Source organism: Neophocaena asiaeorientalis, unplaced genomic scaffold (assembly GCF_003031525.2).
Source record: "Neophocaena asiaeorientalis asiaeorientalis breed wild unplaced genomic scaffold, Neophocaena_asiaeorientalis_V1.1 scaffold254, whole genome shotgun sequence".
NCBI classification, from domain to species: Eukaryota; Metazoa; Chordata; class Mammalia; order Artiodactyla; family Phocoenidae; genus Neophocaena; species Neophocaena asiaeorientalis.
The window spans coordinates 1,330,005-1,344,895 of NW_020174705.1; the positions used below are offsets into that span (position 1 = coordinate 1,330,005).

The 14,891-nt window shown below is 58.5% G+C and overlaps 2 protein-coding genes across 7 annotated transcripts in view; one reads left to right on the plus strand and one right to left on the minus strand.

The window, feature by feature from the left end:
* Positions 1–14,891, minus strand: part of IFT140 (intraflagellar transport 140) — a 70,320-nt gene that overhangs the window by 15,075 nt on the left and 40,354 nt on the right. The gene's annotated exons all lie outside the window — the stretch shown is intronic.
* TMEM204 (transmembrane protein 204) lies at positions 1,394–14,882 on the plus strand. Its single transcript, XM_024759365.1, has 3 exons — positions 1,394–2,216; positions 6,700–6,855; positions 14,459–14,882. The coding sequence occupies exons 1-3, from the start codon at positions 1,940–1,942 to the stop codon at positions 14,701–14,703; spliced, it is 678 nt and encodes a 225-aa protein (XP_024615133.1). The 5' UTR covers positions 1,394–1,939; the 3' UTR covers positions 14,704–14,882.

The following is a 14,891-nucleotide window of genomic DNA, read 5'->3' on the forward strand; positions in this document are numbered from 1 at the left end:
AGTCATCCTGACTCAAGGTCTGCTCCCAGGCTGGCCACCCTCCCCCTCCCCAGCCCAGCTGTCCACTCCACCCAAGCCCGAGGCTGGGGCTGGTCTGATAGGAGCCCCAGCAGGTGACCCGGCCTGCTCCCCGCCCAGCCTGGGAGAGAGCTGGATGGCCCAAGGGCTGTTCCCAGGACAAGCAAAGCAGGGGCTACAGTTCCTGAAACCCCCTGCTTGCTTTTCAACGGAAATTAGCCACTTAAAGACTGGCTCAGGATAAGCGATTCTAATGAGTAAGGAGGGAAATCAACGCTCTTTTAATGGAAACTTTGAGGAAAACTTCCTTTTCGAGGCGATCTACTGCACTGTGTGCACAGGAGCCCCAGCCCTAGTCCTCAGAGCGGGTGCCCTCCCACAGGGTCTTCTGAGCTGACAGACCCCCAGATGCCTCCCCACCCACAGAGCGGCTGGAGTGAGAGCAGGGGGAGCAGGGGGCAGCCCCGCTTCTGGCACAGCCGAGGGAAGAGGGAAAGTGGCAAGAACTCAGCTGACACGTTTGCTACAAGCTCTGGTGGGAAAAATCCAAAGGACATAAAATTCCTCCGGGAGCTGATGGACAGATGTTTCTTGAGAACCTTGATTCTCCAAAGACCCCTGCCTTTTAGGAATGTAAACTTGGGGCGGGAACTTCCAGGGCCAACCAGTTTGGTTTCAGCACAGGCCCGGGCTGAATGAGTCGCAGCCCAGAGAATTTGAGCAGAGCAGATGACTATCTCTCTGAGCACCCCTCAGCCTGACGGCTTATGTGACACAGGGCAGGGCACCCAGTGCAGGACCTGGGGCCTTGTTGCCCACACACACTCCGTCAGGAGCAGACAGGGCCCAGGCCCTCAGGCCTCGCCGGGTGCACGGCTCGTCCAGAACCCAGCCTCTTGCACCTCAAGGACGATGGCCTGCTCTGGCGGGTCTCCAAGTATGGGTGAGGGTCTCAGCTGGGAGGTGGAGGAGTCCAGGGTGCCTCCCCACCACACTGGCCCTTCTCTGCTGCGCACCTATGGGTGCATGGCACCCATATGCTGGGGGAGTGACCGATGGCTGGGGGATGCCCAGTCCCCAAGGTGGGCGACTGGTCACCAGCGCCCTGCTCGCCCCGAGCCACCGGGTCGAGACAGACAGCGGGGCCTGTGGGCCTGCCAGGCTGGCATCCCTGGCCTCCACTTTCAGGGAAGGTGGGGAGGGCGGGGGAGGGTCCCGGAGCAGGCCTCCAGAAGAAGGCCCCCCTGCCTTTCCTATCAGGAAACACATCCTGTTAGTGTCTGGCTGCTATTTGTTGCAGTTGGCTACGCCCTCCAGCTCACCAAAAACAGCCTCAAAAACAACCATTTCCTCTCTGCTGAGAGACAGGGGGAAAACGCAGGCGCGAGGCACACACACACTCACTCACACACGCACGCGCATCCCTGCAGCAACCCGTTTGCTTTCCAGGACCAGCTGTTGGGTGGCGGAGGCACCGGGAAGGGGCTCAGGCAGCGGAGGCCCCAGTGGCTCACTTGCGCTGCTCCCAGCGGCCCTGCTCAGAGCCCTGCTCCGCACTGGTCCTGAGAGTGAGGCCCAGGCACCCCGCGTTGCTGCCTGCCTTGCAAGTGATTTCTGTTCTCTTCGCCTCCTCCTCCTCCCAGGAAGACGGCGCGCTCACGACTCTGGACTCTCGCTGGTGCCCCTGCTTCCTCCCCGGGATGGGCAGCTCGGAAGGCTTCAGCTCAGGCCTGGCCCTGCTCCAGGTGCAGGAAGGAGGGTAAGGAGGGCCGCGAGGCGGGCGCCCCCGCACCTGTCGCATGGGCCTTCCTGACACCTCCAAGCATGAGCGGTGATGTCCTCTAGCCACCCCTGGTGACAGCAGCTGACCGACTGGGACTGGGACTTTCTCCACGACAAGGGGACGGCACCGCAGTCCGCAATGACTGTCCAGAAAGTGGTGGCCACGGCCGTGCTGGTGGCCCTCGTCTCTCTCATTCTCAACAACGCGGCGGCCTTCACCCCCAACTGGGTGTACCAGACGCTGGAGGACGGGCGCAGGCGGAGCGTGGGGCTGTGGCGGTCCTGCTGGCTGGACAGGGCCAGGGGAGGGCCAAGCCCGGGGGCCAGGCCCGGGCAGGCGGACGCGCGGGACTGCGAGGCCCTGGGCTGGGGCTCTGAGGCGGCGGGCTTCCAGGAGTCGCGAGGCACCGTCAAACGTAAGTCTGCTTATTTTCCTTCCTCCTTTAAAGCGGCTGTGGATGCGGGCACATCTGCTGACGGGTGATGGGTGCTCTGCTCACAGGGGTAACCTTGGCTCTTGGGGACCCAAGCGAGCCCCAAGCTCCAAGCTCACCCTGCTCCGGCCCCTTTGGTACAGAATTCTTCCTGTGCAGGAGGGGGCTTTCTCTCTGCCGTCATGCATAGCTACAGTACGGATACATTAACCAAAGCAAGGAAAATATGTTTTTCCTGGTGGAAAATAAAGATTGTTAATGAGTAAAATAAACAAGAAGCTTAAAAACATGCAGCTGGGTTTGGACTTCATTCCACAGTTGTCAGGGTCGTTAATGCAGTGGGCAGCATAGAGGGAGATGCTCCAGGAACTGCCTGTAGGTGGGATGCCCAGGAGAGACTGGGAGACTGATGGCCTTCAGAGGGCAGAGAAGAGCCGACTCCTGCGAGCAAGGCCCTGGCTCCCTTCTGCCCAGTGGTCCTGTCTGGTTTGTCACATCCGGCACAGGGTCCATTACAGCTCTGAAAGGTGGGAACTTGACTTTGAAAGGGGGGTAGGGTTTGAGTGTACGGGAAAGAAGGTTCATAAATATGAAAACGCTTGTCACCTAATGTGTAGACACATGGCAACAGCAGCCGATGGGCAAAGGTCTCCCCAGTGACAACCCTTTAAAACTGCAGACAAGAGTCTAACATGTAGACCGCATCACCTGTTCTGAATACAACACTTGTCCTTAGGAAAACATGGCTCCGGCCAGGCCTCTGCTGGCTGCTCCAGAGGGCATGCCTCACTCAACTCAGGCGTGATGGCCCTCAGAATCCTGACCCACGAGGGAATGGGAGTGGGGGGATGTTGCCTCCACTTCACAGGCAAAGAGACTGAGGCTGCAGGAGGCGTGTGGCTCCGTTCAGGTCCCCGAGGGGACGTGAACCCGTCTTTGCACGTGGACCCCTCACAGCACAGCCTGGGGGTGTCTTCCATCGGGAGTGGCTGGCTTGCCAGCCCGCCCCGCCCCCCCCCATCCCGCTTTACAAGCAGAAAGCCACAACCTCCCTTAAAAAGGGCGGGGCTTCCCTGGTGGCGCAGTGGTTGAGAGTCTGCCTGCCGATGCAGGGGACACGGGTTTGTGCCCCGGTCTGGGAAGATCCCACATGCCGCGGAGCGGCTGGGCCCGTGAGCCATGGCCGCTGAGCCTGCGCGTCCGGAGCCTGTCCTCTGCAATGGGAGAGGCCACAACAGTGAGAGGCCCACGTACCGCAAAAAAACAAAACAAAACAAACAAAAAAGGGCAAAGAGCCTGAATGAATCAATGAGCTTCTGTGAGCTCTCAGATCAGGGGCCTGTGGGAGGCTAGATAGGTCAGCTGAACTTGGGTCGCTGTGACCTGCCGGTCAGACTGGTCCTTCTGGGCTCTAGGTCCGTCCTGAGGAGCAGTGAAAGCCAGTGACTGGGGCTCTGGAGTGGGCTCCGTGAAAAAAAAATGGGTGGGGTCAGGTCAGGCCAGGAAGACACAGGCCGGGACGCTCTCTGCCTCCAGACCGCACAGCCACCCTGCTGCATGTCCCGAGCACCCCGCTCACCTGCCCTCGTTTGCTGTCCCTCCCTGACCACCTGATAAGTCCCCTGAACAACTTTTAAAACATCCTCCTGCCATAACACGGCATTTGTGGCAGCTGACCTTTAATGATGCCCTGAGCATCAGAGGTTTTCCCAGAACAAGGGAAATGTCTTTGGAGCTTCTCTTGAACGAGGCTGAGACCAGGGAGGGGGGCTGGCAGATGTCTCACCAGCTCCCGGGGACGGAGCACTGCTGCCCCGGGGGTTCCGGAGCTGGGGGCTTCTGGCCTGGTTTCTGGGCTGCCCCCTTCAATCAAACCAGCTCCCAGTCTCATCAGCTCTCATGCAAAACCCCAGCCCAGGCTTTGCACCCGATGGTCCAGCCTCCAGCCAGGCTAGGGACAGGGAGGAGTGGGTGGCCTCGACCATGGAATCACCTCCGTCTGTCCATCCCAAGCCCCGTGTGGGGGTACCGAGGGGGCGAGACTCGTGTTGCTTCACCCTAGAGATTCCAGACATGATGCAGGTGGCCAGGGCAGCTCTCAGGGACAGCAGCCATGCTCCTGCCGGCTCTGTGCCCAAGTCCTGGCAGAGCCCGCAGAGCTGAGCCAGAGCCACTTGGTGCATTGGGCCAACACCACCGTCCCCCAACGTAACAAGCTCTAGTGAGGGTGTCCCGAGCATGCTGGGTCAGGGGACGACCCTGGGTCAGGCCCTCCAGCTGCCCCCATGTCACGCCAGGTCCCGTCCTCGAGGACAAGGCCCTTCCCCACACTGGCTCACTGGGCGTGTGCAGCGGCTGTGATTTTTGTTACTCATCAGGTGGGGGCCTGGAGGTACCTCACAGCCCAGGACGGGGGTCAGTCTTGCTTTCTGGCCCCCGTTCTCTCTGCCACTTTTCATCTCTCTAAGTTTTGTGCATTCTGTCGGGCACCTGTGTCCTTGCCCTGAAGCCGGGGGGGACGTGAATAAACACGTAATTAAATCTCCTGGGGTGACTGCTGCTGTCTCCTGGGAGGCAGCCTCACAGGGCACTGGGGTGGGAAGGGGCACAGCGACTGTCCAGCCAGCAGACACTCACGGCCACGTTCTCATGGCTCCTCAAAGCCCAGTGCTGCTGCCCAGGCCGCGCACACAGCAAGTGTGAGGACCCGTCAAACGTCCAGGCTTGGTGGGTGCTAGTGAGGACTGGTCCCCTCTGGGTGGCTGGGAAAGGGGGCATGGCCAAGGGGAGAGTCCACCACCTCAGCCTTTACAGCCTTGGGCAACTGGGTACTAGGCAGCGGCCCAGGTCGAATGCTTGGAGGGTGGATTGCTGCCAGGGTGTGTGGCATGGGGCTGAGCGCTCAGAGCTGCTGGGGCCACCGGGAGGGCAGGGCCTCGTGGTGCCAGCACCAACACACTGCAGCGCAGACACTCCCGGCATGGCCAGCCCGTTGGTGCACGTCTTTCCTTGCCTGCGAGGCTGGGCCCCGGAACTGGAAGGACATTCCTGGGCCCAGAATGGATCCAGGTTCTGCCCTGTGTTGTGAACACCCATGACGTCTTAACAGCCCTCATCTCTGAGGCCACCTCCACTTCCAAACTCTATGACCTCTTAGAGTAGCAGGACCTTCTGTACGGGCGTTTGAAGGATAAAAATTGTTGCAAAGAAAACAGCGTGAAAAAGGCAGGAAGAGTGTGATGAACAGCAGCCTCCATGGGAAGCCAGCTGGTGTTCCAGAGTCTGTGGCCCGAGCAACCGGAGCCCCCGTGCTGACAGAGGAGCCGCGTGTCCTCCTGCTCCCACGGGGACACGAGACCTCATGAGCAGCCAGGAAGGTTTCTGCAAATCTCGAGCGCTAGCAGCCCTGCCGCCCCAGCCTTGGGGGAGAGGAGGGGTCTGAGCCTGTGTGCGGGGAGCCCACTTTGTTCTCTGGCCCAGCCTCTGTCCTTTCTTCGAGTTGCTCCGGAGCTGCTGCCACACCACTGCCAGAAGCCCTGAGCTCACCAGGCTGCACCGCCCACCCCCGGCTCCTCGTCTCCCTGAGTTTTAAAGGGTCAGGGTTCCCAGCGACTGCAGCTATGCTTTGTGGTAACTTTGAAGACTACAGAACCCAGAACATGAGGGCTCGGTCACCCGGCAGTGAGGCCCACGGAGCGTGTGCGGCCGCGCAAGGAGCAGGCGAGAGTGTCACAGGCGGCGTCAAGCCCTGGCAGAGGTGCCGTCCGTCCATCTGTCTGCCTGGGAATGCTCCTTGGCCCTCGGTGCCAGGCTCTCCTTCCAGAAGCCCTCTGCCCCTCCACCCTCAGGGCTGCTCTGACTTCGCAGCAGCCCGAGGCCCCTGCACCACAGTCCAGAGCCAGGCCTGGGATCTGGGAAGGGTGAAACCCCTCAAGCTCCGGACAGCAGGAGGGAGGCCAGCGGGAAGCAGGTCGAGACCCCTGGGCAGGAGGAGCTGACCCTCCGTGGCAGGAAGCGGCACAACGCCCCCACGAGACTCTGGACTCCACAAGTGCTAAATATGAATGCCACCTGCCCGCAGAGCATGAATCAGACAGCGCTGCACCTGAAGCCTGGGGGGCAGGGACACTTTTACAGCATGGAAGGACCACGGGGAAGGGGCCTGACTTCACGGTGGACGGCTTTGCCCTCCAGCACATGGGTGGGAAAGTTGACTCCCCTGATGGCCTCTTGATGACACCTCCATGGCCCCCACCTTTGCAGTCCAAGCATCGGGCTGCCCCATCCTCCTTCTGCCCTGTGTGCACAGCCTCCAAATGCCTTGCTCAGGGACCAAGGGCAGGTGGGGGCTGGGAAGGGAGTGGTGAGACTCGCTGAGACGGAGGGAGGAGTCCCGGGAGGGGCAGGCAGCCCAGTCTCGAGTGGTCTCGCCCGTGCTGACCGCCTGCTTCTCTCCCTCCGGCAGTGCAGTTCGACATGATGCGAGCCTGCAACCTGGTGGCCACGGCGGCACTTGCCGCAGGCCAGCTCACCTTCGTCTTGGGGCTGACGGGCCTGCCCCTGATGTCACCCGATTCCCAGTGCTGGGAGGAGGCCATGGCCGCTGCGTTCCAGCTGGCAAGTAAGTACCCTCACCCGGGTCCCGGCCAGGCTGAGCAGCCGCATCCCCAGCTCTTGTCAGGGCTGGCAGGTTGGCTGTGGCTTCTAAAGTCATGGTGACCCCCGTGGGTCACGCTCCCACCCCACCCGTCACTGTGGGCAGCAGCAAAACAGAAATACACACAGGGGCGGAGCGCTGAGGTGCAACCAGATGGGTTTCTGTCTGTTTGCTGAAGGCCTCCCGGCCCTTCCCATCTAAGACAAGGTGCCGAGGCTCACGGTGACCTGCTTTGCTTTCCAAAGTCTTCAGCATCTGGTGTTTTCTCTGCCCCTCTGTAGCCTGTGTGGCAGGCAGCCTGGGTTCACGCTCCTCCCATGAGGGTGCAGCAGCCTGCTGCAGGCACTTGGGCACATGGGCAGAGGGCGGTGCCCTTCTGACCCCTTGCCTGCCTCCATGGCCTTCCTGGCTAACGGTTAGCAGACGGGGAGTTCTGGGCACACATGGTTCCCAGCTGGCGACCTGCATGCTCGGTTATAAATGCAGCTTCCTGGGGCCCGGCTGGGGTGAGCAGGGCCCTCCTGTAAGAAGCACAGACAAAGCGTGGAGGACCCCGCCAAGCACACAGGGATGCACATGCAACACTAGGGCCAGAAAAGCGTGATGGGGGCAGTGTGGGAGAGAGCAGCGAGGCTTTGGCCATCAGCAAACAATCCAGAAGCCACCTCGGCCTCTGGGGGCGACTGCAGGGTGAAATGGGGCAGGGCCTGGGCACTGTAGTCTTCATAGGGCGAGTGCAGCAGCGCCGTGGATGATGAATGGAACTGTTCCAGGAGGCTCTGCACAATGACCACGGAAGCCCCAAAGCGTCCACCCGGCACCCCAGAGAGCGGAGGGGCGTCTGTGCTGGTTTCCCCTCTCCCTCTGCCTGCCTCACTGGCCCAGGTTTAACGATCACGGGAACCTGGGAGCTCAGGTTTCCTGCTGCCTACGGGGAAGGTCAGATGGGGGGCTGATGGGACAGAGGAAGGGCCAGGACGTCACCAGCCCACCGCCTGCCTCTCCGGCTCGGTGGAGAAGGCAGTGTCCCAACCATGAGGGTGCAGTTTCAACACACGCGGCGGGAGGAACGGCAGGAAATACGAGTGAATCACTTGGGGAATAATGGATCCCGGCCCTCATCGTCCTGGAGAAACACAATTTCCAGAATGCAGCTGACAGGCTGGCAGCACTCGTGCTGGAAAGTGCCGGGTGGGACTCGGAAACAGGCCCTGTTCACAGAAGGCCAGTCACTTCCCTGTGGCCGGGCAGGACGGAGGGCGTCGCCAAGGCCTAGGAAAGAGCGCAGGCTTTGATGTCAGGAGAACAGAACTGTGTCCGGCCCTACGGCTTACCAGCCATGTGAACGGGGCAAAGCCACACCTCAGTTCACCCAACTGCAAAATGGGGTAATGCCCATCCTGCCTGGGGCAATTCTGAGAGTTAACCAGGTACATGAAGCGGGACCTCGGACCTCCACCTCCTCCCTCCTGTAGGACTGTGAGGAAAAACACGGACATTCCAATGCCACACATGTAGGAAAATCACCCACCTGCCCTCTGCTGACCTTAGGGCTGTAAATCAAGCAGTTTCCTCGCCTCACTGAAACCACCCACGTCTCTCACGTGGGATCATCTGAAATTCCATCCCTTCAAGAAGGAAGTGGAAGATTTTGCAACGTGATTGGAAAAGCTGGATTAGAAACAGATATTTTAGTGGCATTAAAGGAATAAAAGTAACAGCTCTTGATTCTGAAAGTAACTCCTCCTAGCAGGATGATCAAATCTGTCATTGCATTTCTTAAGAAACTTCTTTGAGACACTTATTTAGAATTATTAGAAAAAATATTGTGGGTTTGGTGTCAAAACTGACGTCTTACTTTCTGTAAACTCTTGTTTCAGAACAAAATATTGTTTCCAAATAACACACCAAAAAAATGGAAACAGGGGAACCCCCATTAACTAAAATCAAACTGTCTTGCATCAGTCGGTGGGGGTTGGGGGGCACTGCCAAAGGTCTGGGGGTCAGGGGCTGTCCTGGCCAAGTGGGGGCTGGGGGCACATGCTGCTTTCCTGAGTATTTCCAGGCCAGCACAGCCTCTGGAAAGGTTGGACCAGGCTCTGTCCAAAAACCGTCAGATAGGCAGAGGCCCACGGAAAAAGCCAGAAACCCCGAGCAGCACCTGTGGCACTTCAGATGGTCCCTCTGCCTCCGCAGGCCCCCTCTCCCCGTGGTGTCCGACGGTTACCCCCAGTGGGTCTGCTGTGCCCAAAAAGGAAATGCATTTGGCCCTGTTTAGACTTGTTTCATTGACAAACAGTACAGAACACAGCTCTGTGCCTTTCTTCTATCACACTGCTAATTTTAGAGTTAGGTTTTTTCCTGTGCTCTGGTCTGTTTTAAACAGTCAGGGAGAGACTGAAGGGCGCCAGGATATCCTGTCCCAGGAGGGGGAAATGCCTGCTGGTACCTGTTATGCAAGGGAACCTTGAGTCCCCAGTGCTGGGGCCAGAGGGTGGGCGGGGGGAGAGAGGTGCTCGTGAAGGGGGGAAGCACACGGATTCCCCGGGAGGCCGGGACCAGCCGGAGAGCAACACCCCAGCGGGAGGAGACAGGAGGCCGGCCGCTTGCCCATTCATCCCACGGCCGTTTCTGGCCGTTTCCACCACGCTTGCGTGATGCCCAGCCCGGGTCTGTGAAAGGGCGGCCCCCGCTTCTCAGGGCTGTGGCTCCAAAGGACGCTGTCCCAGACGCCAGGGAGAACCCAGGAAACGCTGCTCTTGCAGGGCAACAGCGTGACTACCAGCCATTTCACCAGGTTTGCTCTACTGAACTCAGGCCACCGCATGCAATAGTTTGCAATTTCTTTGCAGAGTTTTCCGAGTGTGATTTTAATTTACCTTAAAGTTGAAAAAAGTCCTTTCAGTCCCTTATTCCACCCCCACCCATAAGCTGAACACCCTGTGAAAGCACTGTGTTCGCTGGGGTCACAGCAGCTGTCCACCAGCCCCAGCCTGGCCCACCCCTCCTCAGACCCAGCAGGACGATTTCAAGAGCAGCATTTCATGGACCTTGTGGGCTTCATGTCTGCAGGCTTCCTCTCTCCACTTCTGGAAATCCTAAGACTTTTTCTTATGATGAAAAACTTACACCCTAAGGGCCGCTTACTCTGCGCCGTGAGAAGGCTGACTTTATCGTCCCAAAGGTCAGTCGGGGTGATGCACGGTGTCTGTCTTGGCAACTCGTGAGCTGGTGGAGATCATGCTGTTCTTGCAAACCTGCTCATAGGAACGTACCACTTTCTGTGCTTTACTACAAAGCAGCACTTGGCTTGGGCCAGACACTTCGCTTTCCTGTCTTCTGAGCCCACTTCCCAAGCCCAGTCCTGCCCCCGCACCCTGGGGAGAGTGTCACCTTCTCCTTCCCTAGACTCTCTCCCTAAGGGGGAGGCACTTGTCCCCACCTTCTGCTGCTCACAGCTGAGCCTCAAGTGCTCTGTACATGTTCCAGGGCCTTGGCCAGCACTGCCCTGTGGATGCTGAGGCAGGTGTGCTGCTTGAGGGCTCAGGGCTCAGCCACATGTTCTTCCCAGCTGTGGGCCCTGCGTGTGCTTGATGGCCACTCCAGAGGAAGGCCTGTGACCGCCAGTGGAGCCCTGGGAAGCCGGCAGGAAGGAATAGAGGAGAGGGCGCTGTGAACCACAGCGCCACAGCCGCCGGCTCACAGAAAGGGACTATTTGCTTTGGAAACAACAAGTTCATGAGGACGGAATTGACTCCACGTGCAGAAGTCCGTGCATTTGCTTAAAACTCTCCCCTTAGATTCGCTTCTGTACAAACAGCGATGTCACTGAAAAATTCAGGAGAAAGGGGACCTGAACGTCAGGAGAATGGAGAAACTGCACTTCAGGCTGGCGGTGGCGAGAGAACCTTATCAAAGTAAAAGGCCAGTTTGATTTCAGGAGGATGTGCCCACACGGCCAGCGCAGGCAGCCGCTGCCTCTCCGCGTCTCTGTGGCTTTCCGCCATTGCCGCGTGGCACATGCTTGGTCCCCGCATCCCATGCATCTGCTCAGGCCACACCGCCCCCACTGGCCCAGGGCAGAGTCCACGTGTCCCTGAGCCAGCCCCACTGTGACATCCACCCACGGCCCAGCCCCTGGGCCCACTGTTCCAGTCAGTTCTTTGTATTTTCCTACTGCAGGAATAAATGTATTTTTTTTTATGTTAGGGAAGCATATCCCTTCTCTGACTGTACGTGTTCCAAGTTGAACTAAGATAAAGCAAAAGGGCTTCCCCGGTGGTACAGTGGTTGAGAGTCCGCCTGCCGATGCAGGGGACACGGGTTCGTGCCCCAGTCCGGGAAGATCCCACATGCCGTGGAGCAGCTGGGCCCGTGAGCCATAGCCGCTGAGCCTGCGCGTCTGGAGCCTGTGCTCCGCAGCGGGAGAGGCCACAACAGTGAGAGGCCCGCGTACCGCAAAAAAAAAAAAAAAGTCCCTCCAAGAGGCTCTGCGCTCCCCCAGCCTGTCACCCCCACCACTCTTCCCGCTGGTTTTGCAGACGTGGGTGGCTGTGCCCGGCTGTGTCCGGCTGTCTGTTCACATGTGAATTCATACTTCTTTCATCTTGTGACATAAGAAAGAGTCTTCTCCATTGTAGGCCGTACAGCTGAACATACGGAGGAAGTTAATAAGCTGAGTAAAACGGCAACAAAGCAACAGCCTGCCCCGTTTCCAAAAAAACGGACGATGTGATCTTAAGAACCATAGTAGCCCTGATGCTGGCAAGTGGGTGGGTGTTCCCCACCTGAAGGGAGCAGCGCCTCCCCAACCCCCACCCCCACAGCCCTCATCCTAAATGGGGGTGCCTGGATCAACGGGTGGGTGACTGCCCAACTGAGCGCTCAGGGGCCAGGACAGGAGGATGGGAGGCGCCCTCCCACCAGGCAGATGGAGCTCAGGATGGTGGTGCCAGGAAAGGCAGGGGGACCAGCACGCAGCGTGAGAAGACTCAAGGCCAGGCGTGTCTTGAGGGCCGGGAGACGCTAAAGCGTGTCCTCTACAGCCTCCACAGGGCGACCAGCGCAGCCGTGGGAACGTGGCAACGAGAGGCACGTGGCCAGAGTCGTGACACGCTTTAGGAAGTGCTTGTTAATAGAAGACTGTAAAGTTAGTTGCACTTCTAGAATATTCTAACTGCCTTACTATGAACCTTATGTACAAAGGACTCAGGAGACACACAAGTGACACCGAGAAGCCCATGTGCGCTGCCTCCAGCCCCGGTCAGTGGTGGCCGCCCGTTGGCTGGGCCTGTCTGAACCGAGCACAGAGCAGCTGTGTCTCCCCCGTGGCCCGTGGCCCAGCACCTCGTCTCCAAGGATGCGCATTTCAGATGCTCTGATGTGGGGTCCCGGTCATGTTTCCTGTGACCTGTGACAAGCAGGGTCTCATTCGGGCGCAGTCCTGGGAGGGTCACGGGTCCCAGGGCCATGTGTGTGCCCTGCTGGCATGCCCCGTGCTTTCCTCAGTCAGGCCCTGTCCAGGTCGGGGTCTCACAATTCCCAAGTCTCCACTGGACGGCCTTGCAGTAAATTCAAGGTCTTCTGTTCTCAGTGACGCAAACCAACCCCATGTCAGATAGCCGATGGCCCTGGAGGCTGTGCGGAAGCCCAGTTCCTTCGCCCGTTCCCTTCTGATGGACGACGCTGCAGATCTGTGCTGAGGCCAGGAGGCTGGTCCATGTGGCCTGTTGCTCCTCCGACCCCACTCCCCCGAGATCATCAAACCCCTTGGCTAGGTGGCCCAGGGAGCCCCACCCTCTGCTGTGGTGACCAGGGTGAGTCAATTTCTTGGAACCCAACATGCCTGAGGAGGAGAAAGGCCCTCGGGGGCCCAGCGTGGTCCAGACAGGACTCCCAGCCCCTCCTGGACTTGTCTCGCCTCCTGCCCTGGGCTCTGGCCAGGCCGAACTGCCCGCTGCAGCCCCTCCACCTGCCCTGCACTGTGACATCTGCACATCTGTTCATGCTGGTCCCCCACTCCCTGTGGCCTCCTGGCTTTCCTCAGGAAACCAGATCATGTATGACCTGGCGTGGCCCCGGAGCAAAGGGCAGCAATGATGCCTGCTGACGATTCTAATAGCTGTGTCATGACTTAGTGCTGGGGCACAGGCTGGAGTTTTCTAGAAACACAAGCATTCTGGAAGCATTTCTGCGCCTTCCAGAAAGTATGAATTAAACATTTAACTGCTCCGGTCGTGTCCTAAACAATGGTGATGGTGACTAATCCCTGTGCTAATTCTCTATGGTACTTTGTGGAGCTTTTTATACATGGAAAGCTTCTCGATACTTCCTTTCTGTTAAAAATAACTAATTCTGTTTGTCATGCACACTGGCAAAAAGAAACTTCTGGCATTCCTCTCTCCCAGCTAGGAGTACATCCTCTGCCCACGATTTTGTGCCACCCGAGTTTTGCGTTAGTGAGGGAAGGAGTTAGGACCTGTGTTTTGTGTAATGCAAATGAAAGTACTTTATGTGTTCCCTTGTTTTCACTGTCTTTGGGCATTTTTTGCCAGCCAGGGAGCTTGTTGTGCCTTCTTTCAACAAGACTCAGAAGGACGGGGTGGGATGGGGCGATGGGAGTGAGGCCTCTGCCCCGTCCCAGCCATCAGGGGTTCCAGCCCAGATTCAGACCTGAACTCTTTCAAACATCAGTGTCCTGTTAGCCTAGCTGACAGATCTTGGGTGCGAAATCCTGGTTTTCCTATTGTAAGAACTAATAAAATCAAGTCTTTGGAGCTCCTTAAAGATACAACTATGGAAGTGACGATGTGACGGTATTAACAGCTGACCGAGAGGAGACATGGCCAACTTAACTGAGTCCACACAGGATGCTGTGCACAGTCCTGGACCCCCCCCCGTGTCACCTGGAGAGAGAGGGGACGGAGGGAGACCCGCAGGGGACCGGATGGGTGAGGGGGACATTCTAGAACCAGCCGAGTCTATTCAGCCACAGTTCAGCTCCCCCCCACTCCCCCCACCCCGAATGTGCAGGCCCTCCGCCGTCTCAGGTTTTGAAAGAAAATATTTCCTCTGGAAGCAAACACTAAGAATAAGAAAACTCTTAAAAACAGGAATTCAAACTAAGTTAAATACAAATCTGAGTTGTTTCCAGGTAAGACTTAGAAAATATCTGCGTTTGCTTTCACTTTGAATGAATTAGGCGTTTATAAGCCAGAGCGGACCTTCCACGGAGTTACCGCTGGACTGTTCGGGGTGAGGAAGTGGGTGTCAGTGTCACCTCCATGGGGAGGGCGGCCAAGGAAGTGGCCTGACACCTGCCAGGTCACAGGAAGCACGTGAGCCCCTATGACCATCCAGGGTCAGGATTGAGCAGATAGCCCCTGCAATAGCCACCAGACCCAAAAGTCCCATAAAATTCAGCTCGACCCCAAGGCACCAGCACCGAGTGGAGCTGGGCTCTCAGCCCCAGGAGGACACGGTTGGGTGGGAGGAGAAGCGGGAGTGACCCCACGGCTGGACCCGCGGCCTCCCCTGCTCCCTGTCTCACCCTGTCCTTCGTCCGCAGGTTTTGTTCTGGTCATCGGGCTGGTGACGTTCTACAGAATTGGCCCGTACACCAACCTGTCCTGGTCTTGCTACCTGAACATCGGGGCCTGCCTGCTGGCCACCCTGGCTGCGGCCATGCTCATCTGGAACGTCCTGCACAGGAGGGAGGACTGCATGGCCCCCCGCGTCATCGTCATCAGCCGCTCCCTGACCGCACGCTTCCGCCGCGGGCTGGACAACGACTACGTGGAGTCCCCGTGCTGAGGGCGGTGGGAGGCCGCTCGGGGCTCCGTCCACCGCAGGGACCATCTGAGAAGCAGGGCGCTGCCTGCGCGGCTTCCCATGAGAGCACATGTATGACACGCATTCACTACGTTATACACGAACACAGGGCGTGACCACATACCGGCTGCGTCCCACCCCCACCCCCCCAACCCCGCCACCCCCCACTC